This window comes from Doryrhamphus excisus, chromosome 16, assembly GCF_030265055.1.
Source record: "Doryrhamphus excisus isolate RoL2022-K1 chromosome 16, RoL_Dexc_1.0, whole genome shotgun sequence".
Lineage (NCBI taxonomy): Eukaryota > Metazoa > Chordata > Actinopteri > Syngnathiformes > Syngnathidae > Doryrhamphus > Doryrhamphus excisus.
In genome coordinates this window covers 1089673-1103612 of record NC_080481.1, presented here as the reverse complement: position 1 = coordinate 1103612, position 13940 = coordinate 1089673, and the positions used below count along the sequence as shown (strand labels likewise).

At 42.9% G+C, this 13940-nt stretch overlaps 1 protein-coding gene across 2 annotated transcripts in view; it reads left to right on the top strand.

Moving 5' to 3' along the window:
* Window positions 1–13657, top strand: part of dock3 (dedicator of cytokinesis 3) — a 47763-nt gene extending 34106 nt beyond the window's left edge. The window contains exons 36-54 of one of the 2 annotated variants that reach the window (XM_058050715.1): window positions 701–761; window positions 855–948; window positions 2382–2530; window positions 3150–3236; window positions 3329–3433; window positions 3629–3770; window positions 3982–4148; window positions 7150–7236; window positions 7314–7493; window positions 7572–7655; window positions 7738–7854; window positions 7950–8071; window positions 8186–8321; window positions 10331–10412; window positions 10518–10633; window positions 10702–10786; window positions 10856–10978; window positions 11963–12045; window positions 12273–13657. In XM_058050715.1, the coding sequence (XP_057906698.1) occupies window positions 701–761; window positions 855–948; window positions 2382–2530; window positions 3150–3236; window positions 3329–3433; window positions 3629–3770; window positions 3982–4148; window positions 7150–7236; window positions 7314–7493; window positions 7572–7655; window positions 7738–7854; window positions 7950–8071; window positions 8186–8321; window positions 10331–10412; window positions 10518–10633; window positions 10702–10786; window positions 10856–10978; window positions 11963–12045; window positions 12273–12869 (2617 nt within the window). In that variant the 3' untranslated portion in view covers window positions 12870–13657. Of the gene's footprint in view, window positions 1–700; window positions 762–854; window positions 949–2381; window positions 2531–3149; window positions 3237–3328; window positions 3434–3628; window positions 3771–3981; window positions 4149–7149; window positions 7237–7313; window positions 7494–7571; window positions 7656–7737; window positions 7855–7928; window positions 8072–8185; window positions 8322–10330; window positions 10413–10517; window positions 10634–10701; window positions 10787–10855; window positions 10979–11962; window positions 12046–12272 lie in introns of both variants that reach the window. The other variant, XM_058050714.1, reaches the window with a different exon arrangement.
* Window positions 13658–13940: the final 283 nt, after the last annotated feature.

The window sequence follows — 13940 nt, the reverse complement described above, 5'->3', positions numbered from 1 at the left end:
AGCGGGGTACACCCTGGACTGGTGGCCAGCCAATCACAGGGCACATATAGACAAACAACCATTCACACTCACATTCATAGCTATGGACAATTTGGAGTCACAAAGGTGATTAATCATGATTAGTTAATTTAAAAACTGTGATTAATCTGATAAAATGTTACATCTTTTGACAGCCGTAGTTTTTTCGTCCATAATACCATAACCATAATACCATTCATTCATTCATTTTCTTATTCTCACAAGGGTCGCGGGGGGTGCTGGAGTCTATCCCAGCTGTCTTTAGGCGGGGTACACCCTGGACTGGTGGCCAGCCAATCACAGGGCACATATAGACAAACAACCATTCACACTCACATTCATACCTATGGACAATTTGGAGTCACAAAAGTGATTAATCATGATTAGTTAATTGAAAAACTGTGATTAATCTGATAAAATTAAAATTAAAATACCTATGGACAATTTGGAGTCACAAAGGTGATTAATCATGATTATTCATTCATTCATTCATTTTCTACCGCTTTTCCTCACGAGGGTCGCAGGGGGGGCTGGAGCCTATCCCAGCTGTCTTCGGGCGTAAGGCGGGGAATTGAACTCAGGTCTCCTAGCTGTGTGCTAACCACTCTGTCGCCGTGCAGCCCTGATGAATTACAATTCTGCCAATTGTATATAGCACTAATGATGTATTTTCTTTGTGTAGGGATTGCATGAAAGGAGATGAAGTAGAGAACAAGAAAATGGGCGGCTCTGTCAACCTTATGGTCAGCCATCATCATTTTATGCCGATCAGAAAGCCCGTTTGGGTTTGCTCCCACGTGAATTAAGAATGAACTTTTTTCTTTACTCAAACCCAGAACTTCTATAAATCAGAGGTAAACAAGGAGGACATGTACATCCGCTACATCCATAAGCTGTGTGACCTGCATCTCCAAGCTGAAGACTTCACAGGTACCAGATGGGCGTACATTTCCTCACTTCAGTGCTGACTAAATAGAAAGCAGAAGTTGTTTTTTTCCGCTTTTCAAGCTGTCTCCGTTTGCTCTTGAATCCTGAAAGTAAATTTGACAAAAGCGAATGGCTGAAGGAAAGCACGTAATGCGTAGCCATGACTCAGAGCTACATTACATAGATTAAAGAAAGAGTTGAGCCCATTTGGTTTCATGTATACTGGATTTTCTTTCAAGCCAACAGGAACTTACAAGAGCTTGTCGGTAAATGTAATCACGCAGTTGACTCAAGGGTGACTCGGCAGCAGTTTGTCAGTAAATATTGCCAAATATGACTCATGCGGAGAGATCTTATTAATTACAGTCACAAAACTAGTGATGGGACTCATGGCTAATATCTGTTCATCGCTATTTTTGCATAGTATCTGCTTGTCGGTAAGATATAGGGCAGGGGTCTCAAACTCAATTTACGTGGGGGCCACTGGAGCTAGGATCTGGGCAAGGCTGGGCCGCATCAGATTTTCCAAAAAAAATAACGCATTTATTAAAAACAGAAAAATATACAAACTTTTTCAGTGCTTTGGTTCCGATTTTCTACAATAAAAGCTCTGATAAAACATTCCACTGTTCTCAAATATCTTACTTTTTATTTTTCTACACAAAATAAGATGATAATAAATAAACAAATCAAGAATAAAGAAAATCAATCAGTAATAAATAAATATAATAATAATAATAAAACGGCAAATAATAAAAACTTAAAAAACCACGTATAGTTGCTGGGTAGACAAATTATTTTTTTCAGATTAAAATGAACAAAGCATTATTAGAGCCCTGTAGACATGACAAAACACGACTATAGTCACATTTATACTCTTTTTATTTACAACATATTGCGCAACTGCAGGGTCTTGAGACACATGCTAACTCGCTAAACTAGAGAGCTAGCGACCTAAACGGTAGCCTTCAAGTTATTTCCTTTCAACTTAAATAGCCAAAAACTTACCACTTCCACACGGATAGGGAGGATAACTATTAACAGTTATTTAACCTTTAACATGAACATTAATCAAACGTAATAATTTTTTCTGGGTACATGATACCATACAGCATCCATATCAAACTTGCGCGGGCCGCACTAACATTAAACTTTCATATCAAGGCGGGGGCCTCAAACTAGTGTCCTGCGGGCCACATTTGGCCCACGGGCCGCATGTTTGGGACCCCTGACATAGGGCTTCAGCTGTGAGGCTGCACTTTGTTCCTTTGGTCATTAATACGACAACCGTTGACGTCTGTTGACAAAAATGTGGACGAAAATGTCCTGAAGGTACCAACATACGCTTTTTGGAGTACTGAGTACTGTACTGTACTGTGTACATTCCCTAACACTCTTTTGCTGACCTTTTGACTTGTGATTCTTCTTGCCAACAGAGGCAGCGTTCACCCTCTTACTGTACTGGGAGCTTCTCCAGTGGGAGGACCGGACCCTGAGGGATTTTCTCCACTATCCCTGCCAAAGCGAGTGGCAACGCAAGGAGAACCTGAGTCGTAAAATTCTTCACTACTTCAACAAGGGCAAGGCAAGGGAAATTTTAGATATATGTACACTACCGGTCAAAAGTTTTAGAATACTCCAATTTATCTGGAGGAAAAAAAACAACATTTTTAAGTGATAAGATGGTCTGTCTCCGTTAATTTCGTTTTTTCTTGACATTTTTGGAGCAACAAATGACTTTGTCATGTTCAATCCTGTTCAAAAGATGTTGACAAAGTTCTAGTTCCACACTGTGTTCCGAACACTGTTTTTTATGGAGACAGAGGAGGTAGTAAGTAGTACTCCAGAACTCGGACCAGGAACTCGGATGTCTGTGGGATTAAGAAGGGCTTCAAAGTATTCTTTGAATACGTCCAACTAGTATATCCTCAGTCCAGGTCAGCAGGTCACTGTCCAAACTGGAAACAAAAACTAACTCCGACCACACCCGAGTTTTTGCCTCCAACACCGTCAAAGTCGCCTGTTGCTTGGCCTGTTAGGTGTTTGTGTGTCAGTTCAAATGTTCTATTTATGAATAAAGAGGCGGAAATTAAAAATGTTTTTTTTTAATCAAAATCACTGATTAATCGAAAAAAATAAATTATCATTGTCTACTTTCCCCGTTTCAAATGATAACTCTTTCAATCGTCTTTGTGGTCCTGCAGTGTTGGGAATATGGCATCTCCCTCTGCCGGGAGCTAGCTTTCCAGTATGAGACCTTATACGATTACCAGAGCCTCAGCTGGATCCGGGTAAGCCAAGTCATCTTGCTATTTATTGCATAACACTCCTCACGTCCTAATTATGAATCTGCGTGATTAAATCATTTTTTATTGTGTGTCAGAAAATGGAGGCAGCGTACTATGACAACATTATTGAGCAGCAGAGGATCGAACCTGAGTTTTTCCGAATGGGCTTCTATGGGAGGAAGTTTCCTTTCTTCCTCAGGGTAAGATGTTACGAGTTGTGGCTGACTGGCTTCTCTGCTCCTCTAAAAAAAAAAAAAAAAAAAAGTGCAAATTATCTTTCAGTAAAAAAAAAAAAAAATCATTTTGTGCAGTTATGGACTTTTCCACTAGAGGGAGACAATTAAAGGTGCTCTAATGAAGTCCACCCGCTTTATCTGCCTGTCGCTTTTTTACAGAACAAAGAGTTTGTGTGTCGTGGCTACGACTATGAACGACTGGAGGATTTCCAGCAAAGGATGCTGGGAGAATTTCCGCAGGCCATCGCCATGCAGCATCCCAACCAACCCGATGACACCATCCTGCAGAGCGACGCTCAGTGTATCCCACTCACTGTGTACTGGAGCCAAGTTTCTGTCAATCATGATGCAACGTTAGCTTCTTCGACTAAAACCGTTGATCATTTTGATTTAGATTATTTTTTTATATTTGTATTTCTCATTTAATAGTTGAGGAAATAAGAAATGATGTATTTTTATCACGTGCCGTCTCTTTCTACACGTCAGTGTGTTCCTTGACACTCGGCTTGTAGACTTGCAGATCTACGCCGTGACTCCGGTGTCAGACATCTCAGACGTGCCTCAATTGGAGCGTGTGCCCGAGAGGATCAAGAGCTTCTACCGCATAAACAACGTCAGCCGCTTCCACTATGACAGGCCTTTCCACAAGGGCCCCAAGGACCGTGAGAATGAGTTCAGGGTACGGTGAGGCAGCCATGACACTGTCGGAATTTTGATGTAGAATTAAACAGGAAGTAGATCATGTTGTGGCGCAAATGACTCAGGTAGGAAGTGCTTTCCTTGTTAGAGCTGATATTTCCTCTGCTGTGTGCAACGCCCCCTTGTGGTCACGATGAACAAAAGGCGTGCTCTAAGTCATAAACAGTTTGATGTGATGTAACAATGCAAAATGTTAGGAATATACCGATAGCAAAAGCAGGAGAGGAGCTATAAATATATTTTTATTATGCTTTTCTGACCTACAAATGTAGTTAGAATGTCGTATTCTAGTGTTAAATAATTTTAAGTGAGCCTTGAAAGAATTTTGGGATGACTGAACACTCGGTGTCAGGGGGCGTTGCAAAACTGTTCCTTTGTGATGTCACAGAGGGGCAGGCTTCCTTATGGGCGTGGCTGTAGGCCGGATACACTCTCTGCCCTCCCCCAAGCTCTGCGTCTTTGTTTACAAGGCAAGCTCAGGTAGAAGTTATTGGAGCAAGAGAAAAAATATTTTCATCTGTCAACGGCATTTCACACAGGACTGTTTTTTTGTGAACATGACTGTGAAATATCCGCCAAACTGTTGCTGAAGCCAGAAGCAGCACGCTCTTGCCGGGAAAGGTGCATTCATGTCTGACAAGCTGTGGTCCACAGAGGTTTGAGAGAACCTCGCAATTCCACTACCGATGTTGTGCCAAGATTGTCTGCAGTTCATAAACGTGGTGCCTTCACGTCCGGCTTCTGAGCAGTGTCTCTGACAATAAGTTCTCCTCATTGCCAGGTTGGAGGAACACCAGCAGATCATGAGCTGCCAGTAGCTCCTAAACACTTTTCAGTTCGCTCTCCAAAGACTTTATTATTTATGATCAACTCCTATACCCACTATATTACAAAGTGGAGTTCATTCGTAGTTGGGTGTGTGACCAATCACAGCGGAGTGGGCGTGCCTGGAGGCGGGAAGCACAAATCCAAGTACAGCTGGAATAGGTGCATAGTCTGGAAGATCTAGAAAGTTTTCTGTGAGGGTTATTGTGTTTGCTGCTCTATAGGAGACCACAACTCAATACAAAGGGTCTATAAATAATCATAATAGAGAAAGATGTTGGATATTGGAGAGATGGGAGGAAGTGTTTAATGGTAAAATGATATGGAAGCAGATAAGGAATATGTGGTGAGTGGAAAGTAACACCCTTTTAATAGATTTAATTTCCTGAGACCATCTGAATGTAAAGATATTTTTGGTATGGACACCCATTTCTAAAATTATTAATCTTTGCATTTACAAAAAAATGTTCCCAAGCACGTTCCCAAACCTGCTAATGTCCCTCCAATTTTGAGATCCTCATTCTGTGGCCAAAGATTGTGGAGAAACAGGTAGAAAAACCACACCCTTTGGTGTGCTTGCCTTGTTGTATCCCTTTGGTGGGACGGCTTGCTTATGGTCACGCTGGTGTGGCTCCATGGGCTGACACGATAGTTTCCTCCATCATAGTAGCCACGTGTACATGAGGAGATTTTACTCTTTCCGAATGACGTACCAGAAAACAGTGTATACATGGAAAGGAATATTCCAATCTGTCTACATGCACCGCGATAATCAAACGGAATAGTCAATGGGGCATGCCCAGTAAAACGTAAACAACATCACGTGATTCATGGAAGATGGCGGACGAGAGTGTGATTACCACGGTTGTTGGGACAGTTGCTACGCTTTTTTTAAAGCGGAAAATGACAGCGAAGAAGAGGCGTAGAGGGGATGGGATTAATTTTTAATAATAGTAAATTAAATAATAATAAATTAAATAATAATAAATTCATAATAAAAAATAATAATATAAATATATAAATAATAATAAAAAATATAAAATATATTTTATATATATACATATATATATTTATAAATAATAATATATATAAATATATAAATAATAATAAAAAATATAAAATATATTTTATATATATACATATATATAAAAATATAAAAAATAAAAAAAAATAGTTTTTTGGCTGTCCAGTCTTGCAATTCCGTTTTTTTAAAGTTTGTATCAAAAACGAACTTTCCACTGTAGTCCAGTGATGACTGCTCGCCGCCATTTTCAAAACCTGAGAGACATCTGCGTGTTACGTCACACCATGACAGAACGCACCATGACAACTTTCCGATTGAGCGGGTACAAGATACCTCAATCGGATTGGGGAAAGGAATATGAATCCAATTATATATTCATACGGATTGGTACGTCCCTTTCAGAATGAGGTGTATACAAATGTTAGATTCTTTCCGTTTGAGCAAATAACCCGAATGGAATTGGAATACAGTAAACCTCGGATATATCGGATTCAATTGTTCCCACTGGTTTTGTCCGATATAAGCGAAATCCGTTATATGCGTATACCGGAAAATGTCCGTTTTACGCATATATCGGATTTATATCCGGTGTATGCGTAAATGGGATTTTATCCGTTATAAAAAGGCACTTCCTTGACTATGTTTCCAATGTACCTGGACGCGCAGGCAACGCTGCAAACGCTGCAAATGACGTCGTATAGCGGCCTGTCACGATTCGGCGAATCGGAGCGCCACGATGCGGCCATCCGATATATGCCAGGGAAATTTCATGGAAATGCATTGCAACGGGACTGGAGATTTTGTCCGAAATAGGCGAAATCCATTATAAAAAATCCGATATATGCAATGAATTTTTATTGGAAATGCATTACAGAAAAATTGGTTCTTTTTTATCTGTCCGTTGTGAGCGAATTTCCGATATATCCGAGTCCGATATATCCGAGGTTTACTGTACTTGGGTCCATGTAAACGTGGCTATTGACCCAAATAGTCTAAAACTAATATCTTTGCAGTATCTTTGCTTCCCAGCACTGACCAACAAGCCGCCCTGTAGGGATGCTGCCTGTTTCCACACTGACCCCGATTGTGATGTAGATAATGGGAACAAATCTCTTGTCTGCTTGCATCACAGAGCCTGTGGATTGAGAGAACCACCCTCATCCTCTCCCGCCCTCTCCCGGGAATCTCCCGCTGGGCTGAGGTGGAAAGGAGAGAAGTGGTAAGAAATGACTTTGCATTTATTGTGCGCTCTATATCGCCACACTTGGTTTTGAATCTTCTATATCTCTATTCCAGGTGGAGGTAAGCCCTCTTGAAAACGCCATTTATGTGGTGGAGAACAAAACCCAGGAGTTACGGACCTTGATAAGCCAGTACCAACACAGACAGCACCACGGCAACATCAACCCGCTCAGCATGTGCCTCAACGGGGTCATAGACGCCGCGGTGAACGGGGGCATCGCCAGATACCAAGAGGTACGCATGGGGGGGGGGGGGCAGGGCCGGGTTGTTTGAATGATGAATATCAGCATAGAGTACATCTTGATCTCGTAGGCGTTTTTCGATAAGGACTACATCAGCAGTCACCCAGAGGACACGGAGAGGATCACTCACCTCAAGGATCTGATGCAGGAGCAGGTCAGATTCAGATTCTACCCCATAGTTCGCAGCACGCACTCGCACACATAATATTAAGCGGCATGTTGACTTCCTGCTCCAGGTGCACATTCTCGGAGTGGGTCTCGCTGTTCATGAGAAGCTGGTCCACCCAGAGATGCGACCCCTCCACAAAAAGCTAGTGGACCAGTTCCACATGATGAGGACAGGTCTACACCATGTGAGTTTCCCTCTTTTTCAATCAAATATTCTCTGCTCCTTGTACGGCTTGAGCAGTGCAAATATTCAGAGTAGTATATCTTCGGGGCCCAGCAGGGTATGCCCGGCACAGAGCGATTTGGCCCTGCCGGCTGCCCGTCGGTCAACTCTCCCAGAGGACTCCTCTCCTCCCACAGCCACATGAGTCCTGAAAGTTTACGGCTTATGCATCGTCACAGGTCAGTCGCTCGATACGCCGACACATTGTACCCGAAGAGTAAATGCGATACACAACTTTCCATCGGAATACTCTTTAGAATAACGTTCAATACAACTGCTCGTGTCTCCTGCAGCCCTCTGAACCTGCAGGGTTCAATTCGTCACTCATCCTCCTCATTGTCCTCCCACACGTCGAGTGAGGCAGGAAACCTCGCTATAATGACCGACGGTCTCATGGGGGAGCACCCCGAGGAGGCCATACACATGCAGGTTGGGCTCCAAATACAAATACAAATACACATTCACGGGCATTTGAATTGGTCTGAATCAGACCACATCAAACTATGTAATTTAACTTTACAGTTTTTTTTTTTTTTTTTACTAATTAAGACATCCAACTTGCATTTGAATCAGTCTGGAAGTGTATTTTTACTTAGTGGAGATATTAGGAACACAAAGGAATTGGCCTGATTGTATAATACAGTAGAATAGGAGAGTACACTCTATACCAGGGTGGGCAAATATTTTGCCCACAATATTAAAAATAATTGTCCCGGGGGGCCAGAACATATTCCTTGAATTATTTGTCTAATTTTATCTGTAAAAGTATCATACTATCAGCTTTATGTTCTCATGTCCCTTTTTCAGAATCAGACCACATCAAACTATGTCATTTAATTTTACATTTTTGTTGTCTTTTTTTATTTTTTACTAAATAAGACATCCGACTTGCATATGAATCAGTCTGGAAATGTATTTTTACTTAGTGGAGATATTAGGAACACAAAGGAATTGGCCTGATTGTATAATACAGTAGAATAGGAGAGTACACTCTATACCAGGGTGGGCAAATATTTTGCCCACAATATTAAAAAAAATTGTCCGGGGGGCCAGAACATGTATTTAACACACACACACACACTATTTAATACCTATAATTTTCCTTGAATTATTTGTCTAATTTTATCTGTAAAAGTGTTATACTATCAGCTTTATGTTCTCATGTCCCTTTTTCAGAATCAGACCACATCAAACTATGTAATGTAATTTTACAGTTTTGTTGTTTTTTTTTTTTTTTTTTTACTAAATAAGACATCCAACTTGCATTTGAATCTGTCTGGAAGTGTATTTTTACTTAGTGGAGATATTAGGAACACAAAGGAATTGGCCTGATTGTATAATACAGTAGAATAGGAGAGTACACTCTATACCAGGGGTGGGCAAATATTTTGCCCACAATATTTTAAAAAATTGTCCGGGGGGCCAGAACATATATTTAACACAAACACACACTATTTAATACCTATAATTTTCCTTGAATTATTTGTCTAATTTTATCTTTAAAAGTGTTATACTATAAGCTTTATGTTCTCATGTCCCTTTTTCAGAATCAGACCACATCAAACTATGTAATGTAATTTCACATTTTTGTTGTTTTTTTTTAATTTTTTACTAAATAAGACATCTGACTTGCATTTGAATCAGTCTGGAAGTGTATTTTTACTTCGTGGAGATATTAGGAACACAAAGGAATTGGCCTGATTGTATAATACAGTAGAATAGGAGAGTACACTCTATACCAGGGTGGGCAAATATTTTGCCCACAATATTAAAAATAATTGTCCCGGGGGACCAGAACATATATTTAACACACACACACTATTTAATACCTGTAATTTTCCTTGAATTATTTGTCTAATTTTATCTGTAAAAGTGTTATACTATATGTTCTCATGTCCCTATGTAATTTAATTTGACAGTTTTGTTTTTTTTTTGTTTTTTTTTTTACTAAATAAGACATCCGAAGTCATGTTGCCAGTTTGTACGTTAAAATTTGAAATACTTAGAAAGCAACGGGCAGGCTGGATTTGAACGCTTGGTGGGCCGCATGTGGCCCCCGGGCCGTAGTTTGCCCACCCTTGCTCTGTACAGTTGGACAGTAATAGAAGATGGTTGAGTTTGGTCAACGTTTTGTTTGGTACTGATTTGCCTTATTGCTCACTAGAATCGGTGGTCCTGAGAGAAGTAACTAGTAACTAGTAACTAGTAACTAGTAACTAGTAACTAGTAACTAGTAACTAGTTCCTGAGCAAGTGTCATATTTACGGACTAAAATTTTGGTTTGAATTAATTTTTTGGGAGTGCGTAGAATAGATAATCAGGAAACATTGTAACTGGGAATGCCGTAAACCGAGGACGGCCTGTAATTCCATTGTGTCCACCCATTTAGTATCCATCATTCCCACATCCTGCTTAATAACTTTCATTTGGCTTTGCAGCCGAGCCCCTCTTCCTCCAGCCTGAGCTCCGTACGTTCCAACTCCTCCCAAGTTATTAACTCGGCTCCCTCGAGTGCCAGAGGTATGTAACACGTTGGAAATACCGAGAGCTGTCTCAGGATGGAAATGGGAATTTGTGAACATGGACATGGTGTGATTATGACTTCCATGATTCTTACCTGTGCAGGTTCTCCATCATTGCCTGACAAGGCCAAACACAACAGGGAAGTGATGATACTGCTGCCGACTCACCGTGAGCGGGTCAACAACTCCATGTATTACAGCATGGCTGAAAATGGACAGGTAGGAAGAAGGAAGGTGTACTGTAAAAATAGAACTTCCCATGATGGCGACATGTCTTCCGCTTCCAGAACAACCACATGCAGCGTGCCTTACTGCAGCAAGTTAGCCCCTGCAAGCCGTGTGCCGATCCTCACATGACTCTGCCAGAGAAAGGTGGCACACAAACGAGACAAAATGCTTATTCTATGCTAGCATGTTGACATGTTTACGTATCGCACGCAGTGTTTCCCAACGCTCCCAGCAGTTGGAGCTTGGATGGAGAAAACAGGGAACAGGTATCCTACATGCCGACTTCTACCGGGGGGGTCATTATGCCTCCTGTCCCTCCCAGATCCTTCCCACCAGGTATGTGCACCCCCCCTTTTACTGCACAGTCATGGTTTTTACACCCTGGACTGGTGGCCAGCCAATCACAGTGCACATATAGACAAACAACCATTCACACTCACATTCATACCTATGGACAATTTGGAGTCGCTAATTAACCTAGCATGTTTTTGGAATGTGGGAGGAAACCGGAGTACCCGGAGAACATGCAAACTCCACACAGACATGGCCGAGGGTGGAATTGAACCCTGGTCTCCTAGCTGTGAGGTCTGCACGCTAACCACTCAAGCACCGTGCAGCCCTGAGAAAAAACAAGATTTTTAAATTACCGGTAATTAGACTCTCATTCATTCATTCATTCTTTTTCTACTGCTTTTTATACTGTTTATCCCTACTGCGGACATGCTGGAGCCTATCCCAGCCAATCACAGGGCACATATAGACAAACAACCATTCACACTCACATTCATACCTATGGACAATTTGGAGTCGCCAATTAACGTAGCATGTTTTTGGAATGTGGGAGGAAACCGGAGTACCCGGAGAAAACCCACGCATGCACGGGGAGAACATGCAAACTCCACACAGAGATGGCCGAGGGGGGAATCAAACGCGGGTCTCCTAGCTGTGTGGCCTCTATGCTAACCACTCGGGCACTTTGCACACTCAAAATTTCCATTCATTCGTGCTGGAGCCTATCCCAGCTGTCTTCGGGCGAGAGGCGGGGTACACCCTGGACTGGTGGCCAGCCAATCACAGGGCACATATAGACAAACAACCATTCACACTCACATTCATACCTATGGACAATTTGGAGTCGCTAATTAACCTAGCATGTTTTTGGACGGGGGAGAACATGCAAACTCCACACAGAGATGGCCGAGGGTGGAATCGAACTTGTGTCTCCTAGCTGTGCGGCCTGCACGCTAACCGCTCGCCACACGGAGGCAGGAAAATAAAGAAGGATGTTTGTTTCCTTCCCTAACTTTTCCACTTTCTTAGGGCACTTCCTGATGCACTGTGATGCATTCAACCACCAGACCAGCGACCCTCCACCTGCCCTGCCTGTCCGCTCACTTCGGAAGGTACAGACATTTTGGGAACGTCATTATGTTGATGTACCACGCATGGTTTCTTTAAAATAACTTCCATTACTTCTAATTTTTTATGGAATTAAATGCATTGTTTTTATTCATTTGTTCATTTTCTACCGCTTATCCTCTCGAGGGTCGGGGTGGGTGCTGGAGCCTATCCCAGCTGTCTTTGGGTGAGAGTAATAACACATTCAATGTCACTGTCTCCCCCTTTCCAGTCTCCCCTCCACCCGATTCCCGGCTCCCCCACCAGTCCTCAGTCAGCTCTGGGGGGAAGTAACTCCACCCTGTCAGGCAGCGCCAGCAGCGGCGTTTCCTCCCTGAGCGAGAGTAACTTCGGCGGCCAGTATCCCGATCCCGGCCCCATCAGGAATGACGCCTTGGAGCCTCTTCCCAGCCACCTGTGGTCGCCCCCGGAGGAGTACCTGTCCTCTCCCTACCTGCACATTCACTACGGCACACCGGAAATGGACTCGGTGGACCCAGTCCGCCCCTTCCATTACCGCAGCCCCGCCTCCCACCCGCACCCTCACACTCACGCTCACCCCGGGCTGGAGAGCCACCCCCACGGGCCGGTGCCACACCACTACCCGGCCACCCACGGGCCTCATCACATTCCCTTCCGCAGGCCTCAGCCCCCGGCCGTTCCGCCCAAACCCTACCTGAGGGAGGGCTGCATCCCGGAAGAGGACCTGCAGCCTCAGCCCATCCCGCTGCCTCGCAGGATCTTCCACTCCCCCCATGGCCATCGGGACGAGCAGGCCAAGCACACCTGGGAGCAGTGCATCAGCGAGGAGCACGAGGAGGCGCAGTGATCACCGTTTCCCATTTCCACTAAGTTGTCAGGTGACAGAGTCGGAGTCCTCTCTGTTTTTTTTTAATTCCGTGCATTTGAGGGTGAGGATGATGACGTGTCATTAAAAAAAAAAAAAGGAAAAAAGATATTGATTGTACACGCTTGTACAACTCGTCTGTGAGCATGTTTTCTATTTGAGAATAATACGACAACGGTGTTGTGACGTATAGCGACCATGATCTCTCTTGTGCAGGATGAACATGAACTCACCACGCAGTGCCAGAGGGTTGCTATTCTCTGCTTGAAATGCTTCACATCCAGGAATTCTTATTTTGGTAAATTTGCTACATTGATCGTGTTTTCAAAGGCTTCTGCTCATTCGGTTTTTTCCAAACACTGTTAAGTGCTCCTTAATAGTGACTCATGTCAAACGCCGCACGCTCTTCTACACGTGTTACGGCCAGACGCTCAGCAGGTCGCAAAGGCTGGAACGGCATCTCAAGGGACTGACTCTTCTCCATCTGTACCACGTGTATGGAAACCTACCTAGTGAATGTATTCAGATGATCTATTTGTACAGCCCACCTTTTACAGACCTGTTTTTGCTTTTCAAGTGCTTTTATTTCCGTCTTATCCGAGGACCTTATCCGAGAAGGCGGGTTGACAGGCTGTCTGGATTGAATCACTCCCAAAGCTGTCATGTGACGTGTTCCTCATGAATGAAGAATGGAACGGATCTCCACTTTACACCTCAGCTACTCACCTTTTTTTTTTTTTTTTTTTTTTTCATTCTCCGTTCGTATTATATCAGACCATTTAAGCAGTGAGGGCTAAACCTGCATCCAAGCCCCCCCCGACTCACTGAGTGAGCGTTGGAATCGCCTACTTGCCTTAAGTGCAATCATACAGTTACACCAAGATCGCCATTTTGTTCACTCCCGGAATGAAAACAAATATACTGGCTTTGTGATGTTTTTTTTTTTTTTTTTTTTTTAGTAGCGTTGATATTTCTTCTCTCTCATCGGTGTGGAAGCTAATCATGCCGTACGATTCGGACTCAAGTCCCAACAGACACTTTGTTGTTTATTTT